The sequence below is a fragment of the Perna viridis genome, chromosome 7, assembly GCF_037379345.1.
Source record: "Perna viridis isolate PV_CMFRI_1.1 ecotype Kerala chromosome 7, ASM3737934v1, whole genome shotgun sequence".
Taxonomy (NCBI): domain Eukaryota; kingdom Metazoa; phylum Mollusca; class Bivalvia; order Mytilida; family Mytilidae; genus Perna; species Perna viridis.
In genome coordinates, this window is record NC_142451.1 from 10878564 (window position 1) to 10893477 (window position 14914).

Here is a 14914-nt window from a genome sequence, read left to right on the forward strand (position 1 = left end):
TATAAGTAAAAAAGATACAGGACCGCGTGAAAAAAAAATCAGTAACAAAATACAAAACCCTTGTTAAAATGGTTCCTCGAATGAAAACATCCTTTGATCTACGACAATTTTCCTGTAAAATTTTGTAGGCGTTCAAGGAATAGGTGTCATTGGTTATCACAACAAAGGTGCATTCTTATCAAAACATCCATAGTAATTAACAGATAAGTAAATTACAGGTGACTAATTTCAGTTCGTACTTTAGATAGTTATTCCAGTTGTTATTTTATTTATTTTTTTTTTTGGCTGTTTCAACTTCAGTATTTCATCACACAATCATATATGTACATGCATAGCACAATAGACTTTTGTTGAATTATTTTTATAGCCCAATAACTTGAAGATATTTCAATCGATCATTTTATTTTATGTAGGAATACTAGTACTAGAATAGTTACTAAGTATGAGGTTTTTGTTCAGCTTATTAAAATATTTGTGATTGCTACACAAATGGTTCATAGTACTTAAATATTGTGTTTGGTCTTGGTTGTTGTTTAAGGACTATACTCTTATTACTATAATTTTATATCACATGAGGCATAAAAAGCAGAAAAAAAATCAGAATATATTATTTATTTGCACACAGAACAAACTAAAAACAAAACGTAAAACATAAGCAAACATTTAGCAAATTGTCAAAAAGCACTACATATAATGTTATCTGATAACAATTGATGAATAGTTCATACAAAACACTTTTCACATATAACAGTTCAGTACAAGTGTAAAAGATGTGATGTGAGTCTGCAAACTGTAAAGTTGTCATCTCACGGTTGGCATGTCGCTGTTTCAGGCAACCAAGTCTGCTCTCAATTGCTCTGAACTTTCTCTTTCTGTTGAAGCGTTTACCACCGGCGGCGTACTGCAGCATTTTTACAAATTTTTAATTCAATTTTATTATACATTTGAATTCTTAAATATTTTTAAAAATCTGCTGTTTTCCATAAAAAAAAGGTATGGAATGTTCCTTTTATCAACTTCGCCAATTAATCCCAACAGTTAAATACTTATAACATTTTAATTGTTATAAGAACACCTATTGTTATAATATCATCTATTGAAATATTTTTGTTGGCATTCAAGGAATAGGTAAAATATAACATGTTGGCATTCGAGGAACACACCGGTTTTTGAGACAACCTTGTATGGTGTGCTTACATAATTAATTAATTAACGATAAACCATTCATGTTTAATAAACAAACACACGTGTGTAACAGGCCAATTAGCTACTGTTCGGATTTGAAGGATAGATGGATTTACAGCAATAAATTTTAAAAAAAATAACTTAATTGTTGGAGGTCACGCGATAATCTATTGACCACCTTGTTAAGAGCAATAAAATTTTGTTATTAAGACAAACCTGAAATTCAAAATATTTATGAATAATATTTATAATATAAAACAAAAATAAACAAATGAAAAATGCCCTATGATTGTTAAGATCAGCTTTGATGTGAAAGTGTTAATAAAAACAACGAAAAGTAAAATGTTATGATAACACTTACATGGATCAAAAGGCATTGATGATTTTTGTTTGTTTGTTTTTTGTTTGTTTTGTTTTGTAGCTTTGTACAGTTTGTACTCACCCAAGCTTAAAGAAGCCACACCTCAGGTTGAGTTTTACAAAAATCTGTTCTTGCGTCAATATGACTCTGTGCAGTTGCCTATTTAACCCATCTTGGAATTACAGTTACTCCCGATCTGAGGTGTTCTGAAGCCGTAGTTAAAGGCCTGTGACAAAGGCAGGAAATCCTTCCATGGACATTTTGGGATTTGTAATATGAACACTGTATTTAATCCATTGACATACCATACAATGTATAAGAAAATCGTGCTTTCGTCAGCCTTGTATGGATGTGAATTATGGACGAATTTAACTATAAACGATACAAACTCTTTGCGTAAAATGCAACATTATTCACTGAAATGATTACTGAACTTAAGGACCTTACACGATCTGATATGGTGGAAAGTTTGCTCGGTAAAATTGACATCATGTTTGAGATTGACAGAAAGAGACTAATGTTCTTCCAGAAGTTGACGTCCCTTGAGCATAGTCATACAGCAAAGTGTGTATTCCTTCAGAGACTATTTGTTTTCCTGTGACACCAGTGACATGTACGGATATATTCCAGATATATACAGGATATTTGTAAAATACAATTTGGAACATTATTTTGATATTTATGTAACTTCAAAAGACTTCCCACCTAAAATGGTTTGGAAACGAATTGCCACACTCGCAATAGCATCCAAAGCAGACAATGAACGTTTAACTAGAATGAACAGTGATAGGGACCTCTCTCGCTTTAAAAACGTTCACACAACTGCTGTTTTCACTGGATGGACTGCTGCAAAGAGTACGGATGAAATTCCCAACATATTTTTCATGTCAAAGCTGTTGACGTGTGTTCCACAATCATATATGTCAGTGTGCAAGGTTTGTTGCAGACAATTTTACGACACAATTGAACATTTCACTTTATATGGACTGCTCATGTACTCACATCATAATAGACACATATTGGAACACAGTGTTAGACGTTTTTGGGGTCGAAACATACGTTTACCTTGACGGACTTTTTTCTCAATTAACAGAGAACGCTTACTCCAAGTGATTCTTGGCAATGTTACTGTGTTAATGGAACATTGTCCAAGTCTAGAATCTGATGTCATTCCCAAATTTATTAACATTTCTGCAAAGTTTCTAAGAGAATCGGCACGTATCTATTTTTCTAATGAGTAGATAATTTGAAGAATCGTTTCGTAGTTGTCTTTTTTTTTCTTTCAAACTGATCTGACAAATGCTTCACCTCTCTTTTTTTTTAAACATTTGTACATGAATGTAAATATGACTATCATATCTCTGCATTAGAGGAATTAAAGAATAGATGTTTCTATTTATCTGTTCTTGCGTCAATACGACTCTGTGTAGTTGCCTAAATAGTCATGTTTTTGTTCAGATAAATATTAATTGGATAAAATGAAAAAAAGTAGTAATAATGATAAAAGAAAAAGAAAAAAATGCTATCATATTTTTTGGCTTGCCCTTGCCTTTTGGAGTATGCCGCCCAAGTAATCATGTTTTTGGCACAGTTCAATTTATTTGGCAAGAAAATACCTCCAAGTATGTATTTTCCTTATAAATAAACAGTTGAAAATTGTAAACAAAAAATTTAAGCACGTGTATAATGCAGAAAACACCAAATAAAGCATAAACCTAGAGCAGTTTGGCACAAAGCGTTACTGATAAGACTTCAATAGTCGAAACACGTGTTCTAAACCAAATTTATTAATTTCTAGTAGTAATATATATATATATTTTAACTATTCGTTTGTTAATTCAATACAAATAATTTTCTTATCATTTTTCTAGATTATAACTATTGCACCATTAATCAGAAGTAAATCTGGAACTCGTTTTTTTTTGTAACTTAATAATTTTTCTTTCTTTCTTTTTTCTTTGTTTAAAGATCATCTAGAAACTACATAAAAAAACCGTTTTATTCAATCTATTATCTGTTCATTATAACATTTGAAAAAACAATTCTTGTTGAAAAATTATACTAATTTCTTAAAATGGTCAATTTCTCAAAATATGTTTACATTTATTTTTTTTATTTCACCGTAAATAAAAAGAAACTTGCTGACGTTAAATTTCACTGCTTCTTGTGGCTATTTCTAGACTTCTTGACGCTTTTTGTCACTTCTTGTCTCTCATTAGTGAGACCCAACGTGTAGTGCTATGGCGGGTTATTGAATTGTCATTTCTAAAACTCTTCAGTGCCCCAAATCTACCATGATATTCTGCATCCTATAGTAAGGCTAAAAACCATTAATTCCACTTCCCATATATGCTAATTTCACAATATTCAATGGCTTCTCTGGACTTTACCTTAACTTTAACCTGCAGAGGACTATATATCAGCATGATTCTACATATGTCAGCTCACAATCCTCAGAATGGCATGTGGGGTTAGCAGACTTGCAGTGCAGTACTGGTCACCGGAAGTGAAGTGTCTATAAATAGCATGGGAAATCTCAGTGTTTTCACAAGATAGGGGTATATTTAGAAATCATTATGGAGATTAGGCTTCACATCACAAGCAGCAAAATGCACCTATACAATGAACAGAAATGTTTTTCCTTTCAGAAACTGTTTAAATGTTTTAAATGAGATGAGAACTTTTTTCACAGCACTATGAGGAACAGGGGTAATTTCTGCGTAGGACTATTTTTGCCTACGTTCCAAATGCTGATTGGTTGAATTGGTGGTCTGTAACCGTAATCTTTCACATTTAATGATAATGGCTGACTTGGTGAGTATTATATAAACAAATCGCTGTCGAACTATACAAATTAACAAATGCATTCAAAAGCAAATATGTTTTAGGGAATCTATACTAGCTAACAAGGAGAGTTCTTCATGATGTCATCACCTAGGGTACTCCTACAACGTAAGAGGGTTGGAATTCCGTTCTTCCAGGATGGCACCAACTCAGAAAATAGCTTGCCAGACAAGCTCTAGCATTGCTGGAGTACTCTTGGGGCCCTACCTGTGAATTGGTTTTGGTTGGCAAAAAAATCCATTGAGTGGCTTGGGGCATCAACTTGAAATGGTCATAACTTTTTCATTTTTTAAGATAATTGAAAAAATATTTTGGTTCCCTTAAGGGTAACTATATATCCTTTCAGGAAAATAATGTATTTCCTGCATCTGGCCTGAGCACCACAAAAATGTGCAGGAATTGCAGTCATACACTAATCAAAATAATTCTATCCATTAGATGACTCTAAAAATACAGCTACGTGTAGATAACACTAGAAATGAAAAACAATAACCAGGCTTTTCACTGAAAGTAGCCGTATATACTGCCACATGTAGATGGCTGTTTTCCTATTAGCTTAATACAAATTTTGCTGAAGTAGATGTCTTAAACAAGAAAATTGGTGAAAGTAGGCGAAAATCAACACCTACTGTCCTCAAATGAAAGCCTGAAAAAAGGTTCAGTAGGTGAAAAAGAAAAATCTTGCCATCACTAAACAAGTCAATGCAGAAAATCATAAGAAGGAGGCTCTTGAAGGATTTGTGAAATAAAATGAAGTAAAAAAGTGAAAGATGTATTACAAATATGAAGGAAAAACTTAGTTGTCTATCATATAATCAAGGACCTAAATTAAATAAAATGCATTGACATATTGTATCCATAATTTAAATCTTACTTCAAAATTTTATTATTACATGTCATATTTGAAAATTAAAAAAGGCAGCAATTAACAAAATTACCAAACTCTGTGGTTAGTGTCAACAGAGGATGTATACTTCTTCATGCCACATATTGTTTGAAGTGCTAAGTACATATTTAGTGCATGGCAACACTGTTTTTTCATGGTTTCATTTAGAAAGCTTGCCAATATCATTAGTGATGTCACACTTGTATATATTAACTAATTAGCCTCTCATTAAGTGTCAAATTGGTTGGCAAATAAACAATTTCAGGATGATAATATCTATTTTCTAAATTTTGTAATTGTGTTGTTTTTTGGCCAATTTTGGATCTGTAAAATGTTTCATATGAAATAATTCATATTTTGTAAAGAGGTTGGGGGTTGTAACAGCCACAATTGGCCCCAAATTTCTGCAAAATATTTGATTTGGATTTCATCTAGAATCTAAGCTTATTATGAACTTGTGGTGAAAACACTGTGTAAAATGAGTTTTCTAAAACATGATTGTATAACATAATAATGATGCCATAATGAGGGATATTTTGTCCGAAATGGTAGAATTCTTCGAAAATTCCAAAATCTACATTAGTTTTTAGATAAATAGTAACCTCCACATTCTTCGACCAACAAATTATTTTGGTCATAAGTATATGCAAAACATACATTATCAAAAGGACTTTATGGTACGTTGGAACTTGGAGGCATTCAATTTTAACAATGAAAGACTGAAAACCAGGATTCTTATCAATATTAAGTTAAATTCAATCAAAATAACTATATATGTGATACTATTTCACAATTTTAGTTTTGTAAGTTTAAAATAAAGTTGGGGAAACATCCTAGACTGTCTGTCTGAAGTTCAAATGCACACGTATTCAGAACAATAGAAGTTAATTGTCCCTCACCTTTCATGAAAATGGGGGACTATATAATTCGGCTTTTCAGACGTCCCTCTGTCTGTCTGACTTAGGTTTTTTAAACTTGTATGGAACTCCACCAAACTTGGACAGTTTAAGGTTTATGAGGTAAGGAAGACACCTATTGATTTTGAGGTTAGTAAGTTAAAGGTCAAGGTCACATACTTAATGAAATAGAATTTAGGAGCTGAAAATTGGTTTCTGGAGTGTTACTTTTGAATGTGCAACTTTTGAATGTCTTCATGGAATTTCATCAAACTTAGACAGTTGAAAGCTTATGAAGTGAAGAAGAAACCTATTAACTTTGGGACCAACTGTCAAGGTCACAGGCTTAACATTATGTAAATCTACTATGATTTATCTTTCCTCATAAGTATATTTATTCCATTATATTTTACTTGTGGCGAGGCGGGGACCTATAGCAATGCTCTTATATCATTTTATAGCCCCAACCTCTTTATTTTGTTTCTTGAAAGACAAATTTGTAGTGATGTTGAAATGGTTTTCCTACATGTATACCATTGTTACATGTATTCAAATCATATTTTTAAAATAAAAATGTCGTTTGCCATTACTTGGCGTTTATCATCTCTGAACAAATTTTCATAATTCTTCTCCTCTGCAATTACTTTAAAATAACAAATATATGAAACTTTGTACAAATGTTCCTTTGGGTATCATAAGTTGTGGTTAGATTTTTGATCCTTCAAAAAATACGGCGACAATTACTAAAAATAGAAGATAGGGGTCCAACAGCTGATTTTTGCAAATAACTAAAAAAATGTTGTATTTAGCTGAAATCAAACATGGTAATATTGTTGAGCATGATAAGCAGAGGTTTCACTAGGAATTGGCTACTGTCAAAATGTAGACAGTTCAAACAGTGGAAAGGGACGGTTCAAAATCACAATGGGCCCCATCCCCCCTTTGATGCATTTTGAAGGTATAGACAGTCCATTTTCTCTATTAAGCCTGTTCACTGAAAAGATAATGAAAGCCCTGATGATAATGTGGACTTCTGCCTATAATTTCAGAAAGGTCCATTGACCCATATTTGAATTTTTGCCCCTGTAACAGATTTTTCACGTTTTGCATTTACAATTTCAAAAATCTTCATCTCATTAACTACTGTACAGAATTCCATGAAAAATGGCAGAGGGTGTTGTGCACAAAATGACTGCTTTGATTTTTGGTGTGTCGAAAAACATGGCCATTGTTGCTGAAAATAGAAGATAGGGGACCGACAGCAGATTTTTGCAAATAACTCAAAACCATTGCATTCAACTGAAATTTGATTTTGGTGACATTGTTCAGTATGATAAGGACTGGACCTATGCCGACATATTCAGAAAGATCATTGGACCCATGTTAGAGTTACTGCCCCTGAAACAGATTTTTCACCATATTTGTGTTTACAAATTTCAAATTTCTTCTCAAAATCTACTGTATGGAAATAAGTGAAAAATGGCAGAAAAAACAAATTCTAGGGTATTGTGCACAAAGTGATTGTTTTGATATTTCATCCGTCAAAAAAAAACATGGTTGCTGTTGCTGAAAATAGAAGATACCAAATAACCCAAAAAACCATTGGATTAAGCAGAATGTGACATTGGATAATATTGCATGCTAAAGCAGACCCACACAGACATTTTCAGAAAGATCAATTGACCCATGATGTTGGAGGTTTTGCCCCATAAACAGATTTTTCACCATGTTTTCTGTTTACATTATTTCAAAAATCTTTTGCTTAGAAACAACTATTTGGAATTCAATGAAAAATAACAAAAATATTCTAAGGGTATTGTACACAAAATGAATATTTTGATTTTTATCCATAAAAAACATGATTGATTGTTGGGGTTTAACGCCCGAGCAGCAATATTTCAGCTATATTCAGGCGACGAACCTGAAATGGATGATAAAATGAACATGCAATGAAAAATGGGATGGTACAGAAGGATAATAGGGTCGACAAATTTTGATTGCCACAAGAAATAGCGAGGGGTGGGTAGGGTTGGGCAATTTAGCTGCCTGTGGTGGAGCGCAAAGGTTCCTACCCCTATCGAATACCACAGCAGGGTTCTTTAATGTGCGAGGAATAGGGCATCTTTCCCATCACGGTGCACCACTATGGTTTGCGGTCAGGTTTTCTGTATTTTATCCTGACGACCCCAGTATGTAACATGCCAGGTTTCCCAATCCACCACCTGGGGCACACAACCCGGTTGTTCTGTGGGCAGAGTGCCCTAGCACCCTGCTAGGGTTCTCAGCACTATTTGGTCACCTTTTAGGACAAGCTTAGTGCTGCTGCGGACCAATTCCTTTTGAAACCCGGACCCGCACTGGGCCATATAACATGACTGCTGTTGCATTTTTTTCAAATTAATATTTAAATAACCTGTTTTATTTAGGTGAGATCTGATTAGGTAAAATTGTTCAACGTGGTAAGATGGACTTGTACAGAAATTTTCAGAAAGGTTAGTTTGCTGATGTTGGGAGTTATTTCCCTTTAAATGTCTTTTGTCAACAAAATGCTTTTATTGGGATACAATGTTCTGTCATTGTTGACCGCCCTTCAATAAATGTTGGAATTGTTCATACGCAATTTTGGGTTTTTTTTTTTTTAATATAACATTAAAATATGCTTAGTATGATCAGATCATCATCTACAAGTGAGTCATTCATGCTCCTAGGATCATTTAGTTATATAGCCTTATCATTGAATATTTGAAATTTCCACATATAATAAGAGATTTATTTGTAGTTAAGGGAACCAAAAAAATTTTTCAATTATCTTTATAAATAATAAAAGGTACAATTTAGTATGATGATTTAGAAATGATGCCCATGTCACTTAATGGATTTTTTGCCGACCAAAACCAGATCAAAGGTAACTGATGACATCTCTGAGAACTATGTTATACTAAAACGTAACTAAAATAAAGAAGCATTCATACCTTTAACATGGTCTGATTAAATTTGAATGTTTTTTGAATTATTTTACATTGCACTGGTAATATTGAGCACAGCTCAAGCTGTACAAGTAATACATCGAAACCTATGGTAATACATGTACTTGTAAAATAATGCTGTGCTTGCTTTCAGCCAATGCCTACTAGGTTCAGCCCTTTGTCCATGTACATGTTTTGTGTAAGCTTATTGATCTTGCCTAAACTAAGCATTGGCTTTGATGAAACTTTAGGAAGTTAAGGCATTTTATGTAGATGTATATGAAGCAAGATTATTTTTGCTGGAATGCTTGTAAATGCATACAAAATATACATGTTTGTAACAAGGTCAAATTATAAAATAATGTGTGTTTCCTGTTATCCTACCCACCATATTTATTTTTAGTCATTGTCTCACCTATGACGAAAGTCGCAGAAGGCGAGACATACGGTAGGTGTTGCTTTTCTGGCGTCGGTGTCAACATTATAAACTTAAAGTTAAGATTTCTGATTACATCAGTAAACATGAATTACTTATGCTAGGTCAATGATATTTGCTATGCAGTTGTATTAGTATCTTGTTTGTTTGTTTGTTGGGGTTTAACGTCCGAGCAGCAATATATCAGCTATATTCAGACGATGTATTAGTATCAAGCTAGATCCAATTTGACTTTATTTTATTTGTATACCCCCGCAGTTACAGTTCAACAACTTTGAAAATTAAATGTTAACCTTAAGTGTTCTGATTAGGTCAGTTAAGAATGAATTACGGATGCTAGGTCAATGATATTTGAAATGCAGTTGTATTAGTATCAAACTAGATCAAATTCCACTTGAATTTACATGTATACCCCCTCAGTCACAGTCTATTGACACTGAAAATTTATATCAACCATGTGGGAAAGGCAAGACATATTTATGTGATAACTGTTAATTTTTCATTAAGCAGAGTCAATGTTTCACCCGTAGACCCATTGTAAAAGAATGTAAAATAAAATGTCTACCCACAGTGACAGCTAATGCCTCTTAAGATGATTTCAACTGTCCATGATGGGTATGGAATTGTGATTAAATGTTTGATAATGTAAAACTTTTTTATGAGGGAATAGAACTTTACAAATTGCAATAAGGCATTTCCTTATTGTACCTAATATGCATAAATTATGCGCATAGGAAAAATAAACATTAAATAACACCAAGAATTTAATTTACTTCTCCTATGTCCACTGAATGGAATCGAATGAAACTTTCACAGAATCTTTTATTACATATTGCCACTGTACACATTTTATTTTAGATTTTGATCCAAATAAAAATAGAGGTCTAATGGTACGTGTTGGAGTGAGTGTATAAAGTTAGAGAGCATTGCTTGTAGTTTTGACTTACTTACTTACTGCCCGTTTTGCCTGCTGGCATGTAGGGCAGCAACAAAGGATCTCCATTGGTGACGGTCTTTGGCCACCCTTTCAATAATTCCCCAGGTTTAGTCTGGTCTCTATCCTTCATTTCAGCTTCTAGTTCTTATACAACCACAAAAAGTTTGTTTCGTATACTGATATGGTGCTGTCATTGTCATCATCTGTGTGGTTGTTTGTGTTGTCTTCTCTAGACATTTGGTTTTCTTGCAATAACATCCCAGAGTGTCTATTACATGTTTCCAATGTGCATTCCTAGATTTTGATCCAAATCAATTTTGGTCTTTCACATAGCATAATATGGACTTTGTCATTTGTGCGTATATGGACAGGGGGGCCAATCTCTTAGCAACTTTGAATGGAATTGCATGAAACTTTCCAGGAATCTTTATTACCTGTTTGATTAATTCCCATTGTGCATTTCCTACAGATTTTGATCGGAATAAATTAGGGTGGTTTCACATAGCATGGGTTTAATCACTTGTGCATATGGGGACATGAGGGAGACCCATCTCTTATCCATTACTCCTCCTACATTTTGTATAACCACTTAATGGAATCGAATGAAACTTTCACAGAATCTTTTATTACATATTGCCGCTGTGCACTCCCTATTTTAGATTTCGATCCAAATTACTTGTAATATGGAGGTCTAATGGTACATATGGGAGTGGGGTATAAAGTTAGAGAGCATTGCTTGTAGTTTTTAGCTCACCTGGCCGAAGGCCATATGAGCTATTGCCATCACTTGGCGTCCGTTGTTGTCCGTCATCGTCGTCATCGTTAACAATTTTTCAAAACTCTTCTCCTCTGAAACCACTTGACCAATTGGAACCAAACTTGGTATGAAAGTTCCTTTGGGTATTATGCATAAAACTTGTGTGGGGATTTTTGATCCGTCGAAAACATGGCTGCCATTACTAAAAATAAAACATAGGGATCAGACAGTAGTTTTTCGCATATATCTCCAAAACGGTTAAGTTTAGCCAAATTCTGACGGGGATAAACGTGTTCAGCATGATGAGATCTATCTGCGGTCAAATTTTTATTTTAATCTATTAAGCCATGTAGGAGTTATTGCCCTTTTAAAAAGTTTTTTTGCTATTTGTAATGTTATTTCTTTCAAAAATCTTCTCCTCTGACACTATTTTACCAATTGAAACAAAACTCGGTATAAGTGTTTCTTGGGGTATCCTGCATAGAATTGAAGTGGGGTTTTTTGATCCGTCGAAAAACATGGCCACTGTTACTAAAAATGAATATAGGAGTCAGACAGTAGTTTTTCGCATGTATCTCCAAAACTGTTAGGTTTAGCCAAATTCTTTCAAATTGCTGAAATGATCCTTATTTTTAGGACTACAAAAGTCTTCAAGCATAAAATTTGTCAGACACCTTCTTATTAGAGTTATTGACCTTGACAGGGGAAAATGACAGTTTTTTTTCAATGTCTTGAAAACTTTGATAGATTTAGACTTTCATTTACTGAAATTATCCTTATGATAAGTCCTATCAAAGTTTTCTCGAGTCAGAATTGTTGGACAACTTCTTGTTTAATTTATTGCACTTGAAAGGTAATATTCAACCAGGTGAGCGATTCAGGCTCCTGTTAGCCTCTTGTTATACAACCACAAAAGTTTTGCTTTGTATACTGATATGGCACTGCCATTGTCATCATCTGTGCAGTTGTCTGTGTCATCTTCTCTAGACATTTGGTTTTCGTGCAATAACTAGAATAATACTTGGTTGATCTTTAAAACATTTTGTTGCAATGTCCAAAACTACAAAAGGAGAGATTTCAGGGTTATGGCCCCAACCATTTCAGAATTATGGGTCAGAAAAAGGCCAAAAACAAGCTTTATAGGATGTAGTTATTTGACAACTTCTATTGTCAGTCTAATATTATCAAATCAAATGTCCACGCTTTATCAAGATTGAACGTTGTGCCCATATTTGCTCCATCAATTCAGGGTTCTCAATGTACCTCTGTAGCCATACATGTATCTAACTGCCCTCCAAGACACATTTTATTAATATTATGATAAAAATAATTCTACTCTGACGCCTCTACCAATTAGAACCATACTTGCCAGTGATTTGAATTTTTCTATGGGTAGTTCTGCCTAGAACTGATTTGGAGATTTGTGATTTGTCAAGAACATGGCTGCCATATTTTGAATTAGAACATAGGGGACTGAAATAGGGTATCATCATTTCTCACATTTTTTTTTTCGGTCTCATGGCCTTTGTAGAATATTATTTGTTGTATTGGAATTCAACATTATTTATTTTTCTGTATTTCAGGCAGGCACCTCATTTGAGTCCAGTGTCCTGCTACATATAAAGGATGATGAGGAAGCTAAGTTTTTTGCAAGGAGAACTGACTTTCTTTCAGGGAGATACTTTTTAAAAACTAAATTCCATGAGACATTTGTTACACACATTCATGTTTGCAAACGGGGAATGCCACTATGGAATTATGTGAGTGGAATTGAAGGGTTAGGTAAAACATCATCTGTGTTGTATTATGTTCTGGAATGTAGAAAAAATGGTGACAGTGAAATTCACTACTTTGACTTAGAAAAGATAATTTCAAAAGACAAGAAGTTAAAAACTTTCAATGAATTTTCTGAGAAATTTGAGGATGGCCATTGTGTTATAATTGATCATGTGACAATGCACAACTCTCATTATCTAGACGAAATAAAGGATATCACAAGTGAGAAGGAAATTAATTTCATATTGATTGAGACAGGTTTTACAGCAAGTGCACATAATATACTAGGTTTTGGGAATTAAATTAAATTACAATTAAATAAAGACTCATTCTTGAGAATCTGGAAAGGTTCTTTGCAGTCACTGGGTTATAATGATGCCAGTCTTGCTGATATTTGAAATGAAATTTATGCTGTTTTTTTTCAGAAAGATTCATTGTGACACCAAAATTGCTTCATTTAGTGCTAGACTATTTCATGAAAAGGTCGGGTTTAACAGTAGCTGAAGTGTTGAGACAGTATACATTAGATAGGCAAAATGAAATTGCAAACTTTAAAGGATGTCAGACTGGTTGTAATAAAGAATACAAAATGTTCCAACTCCACACATCAATTTTATTGGAATATATCCCAGATAGAGGAGAATGTATTTTTTCTGAAGGTGAGGCTAATTGTTTAAAAGTGGCTTCAAACATATTTGAAATGAAAATTTGCAGAGTTACGAAGAATAATTTAGAAACTAATTTAGATATCTTACGACTTGATCTTAAAGAAGGTGATTTTTATATTGTAGTCAAGCATCTTATTCCTTATCTAGGAAATGAATGGCGAAGAAGACTCCCTTTTCATATGGAAGAAATGCTGGAGGAAGTAGCCAATGATGAAATCTTCACAATTATGTTTCAGAATGGTGGCGCAAGAAAAGAATTTGGAAAACTCCTAATAGAGACTCAGCAGAAAGCGGGACTTGTTATCTTACCTGAAGTTGAAGCATTAGAAACATTTTATGTAAAATCTGAGACCAGACATAATATTCCTCAAATGAATAAATTTAAATTTGTTGTAATGCCTTCTCAAAGTTTTTTAACTCCTAATGCTTCTTTGGACTCTTACCAAAATGAGTTACCAGAAAATTATAGAGGACATCTAAGAAATATTCATTATTTGGTGCATATTTAAAACAACTGATTGAATCATTTGAAGGTGATTTTGTCACTTATCCACAAATATTCATTGGATTTGATTACTTTTTGCATAAGCAAATAGATACTGATGACTTTGTGCATAAGCAAAGAGATACTGACGAAAGCAGCCCTCCTAAGAAAAAGGCAAAGACTGGAAAACACTGTGTGTTGTACCTTATTCAAGTAGTTCCTGGTTCTTTTCATGTTGGGAATATAATGGGGAAAGCTCTGGATGTTATGAAGAAGATTTTTTCTGATGGTCAGGTTACCTTACATGCTGTTGTCATCATTGTTAGAGAGGACGATAAACAATTCACCTTGAACAAGTGTATTTTTGAAAATTTATCAGTTGTTAATTTGTATACTAGAAATTCTGATGGTGTTCAGAAACTGCTAGATGGACCCCATACAAAAAAGAAACTACTCTGGAGCATTGCAAAAAATGTCCACAAGCGTCATCTTATTCGTCTAGACACATTCACATAAATGCATGCACCATGTCCATTTTGCGACAAAAAAAATACAAAAACTCCTGGGAGACCTAAAACTTTTGGCATTATTACTTTAAATTTTGCATTAACATGGCACTGCTCCTCAAGCTTGTCTGTAAGAAGTTTTGCATTGTAAAGAAGGAAATCAGTGTAATTATAACCAGCTCTGAATTAAAACAGTTGAGAAATGTACAATC

General features: G+C 33.6%; 1 protein-coding gene across 6 annotated transcripts; it reads left to right on the forward strand.

The window, feature by feature from the left end:
• The first annotated feature begins 4282 nt into the window (after positions 1-4282).
• On the forward strand, positions 4283-14908 carry LOC148611298 (uncharacterized). Of its 6 annotated transcripts, none has more exons than XM_088591727.1 (4): positions 4283-4360; positions 12852-13050; positions 13470-13703; positions 13836-14908. In XM_088591727.1, exons 1-4 carry the CDS (start codon positions 4343-4345, stop codon positions 14219-14221), a joined length of 837 nt encoding a protein of 278 aa, XP_088447853.1. In that variant the 5' UTR covers positions 4283-4342; the 3' UTR covers positions 14222-14908. The 6 variants fall into 6 exon arrangements, with proteins under 6 accessions (XP_088447853.1, XP_088447854.1, XP_088447857.1 ...); XM_088591728.1 differs by having other exon boundaries at positions 13860-14908; XM_088591731.1 differs by having other exon boundaries at positions 13949-14108.
• Positions 14909-14914: the final 6 nt, after the last annotated feature.

Bases quoted from the DNA above. Each gene is read 5' to 3' on its own strand.
- LOC148611298 (XM_088591726.1), top strand. The intron at 13,051-13,469 runs GTAAAACATCAT...GTTTTTTTTCAG, and splicing joins GAGTGGAATTGAAGGGTTAG to AAAGATTCATTGTGACACCA.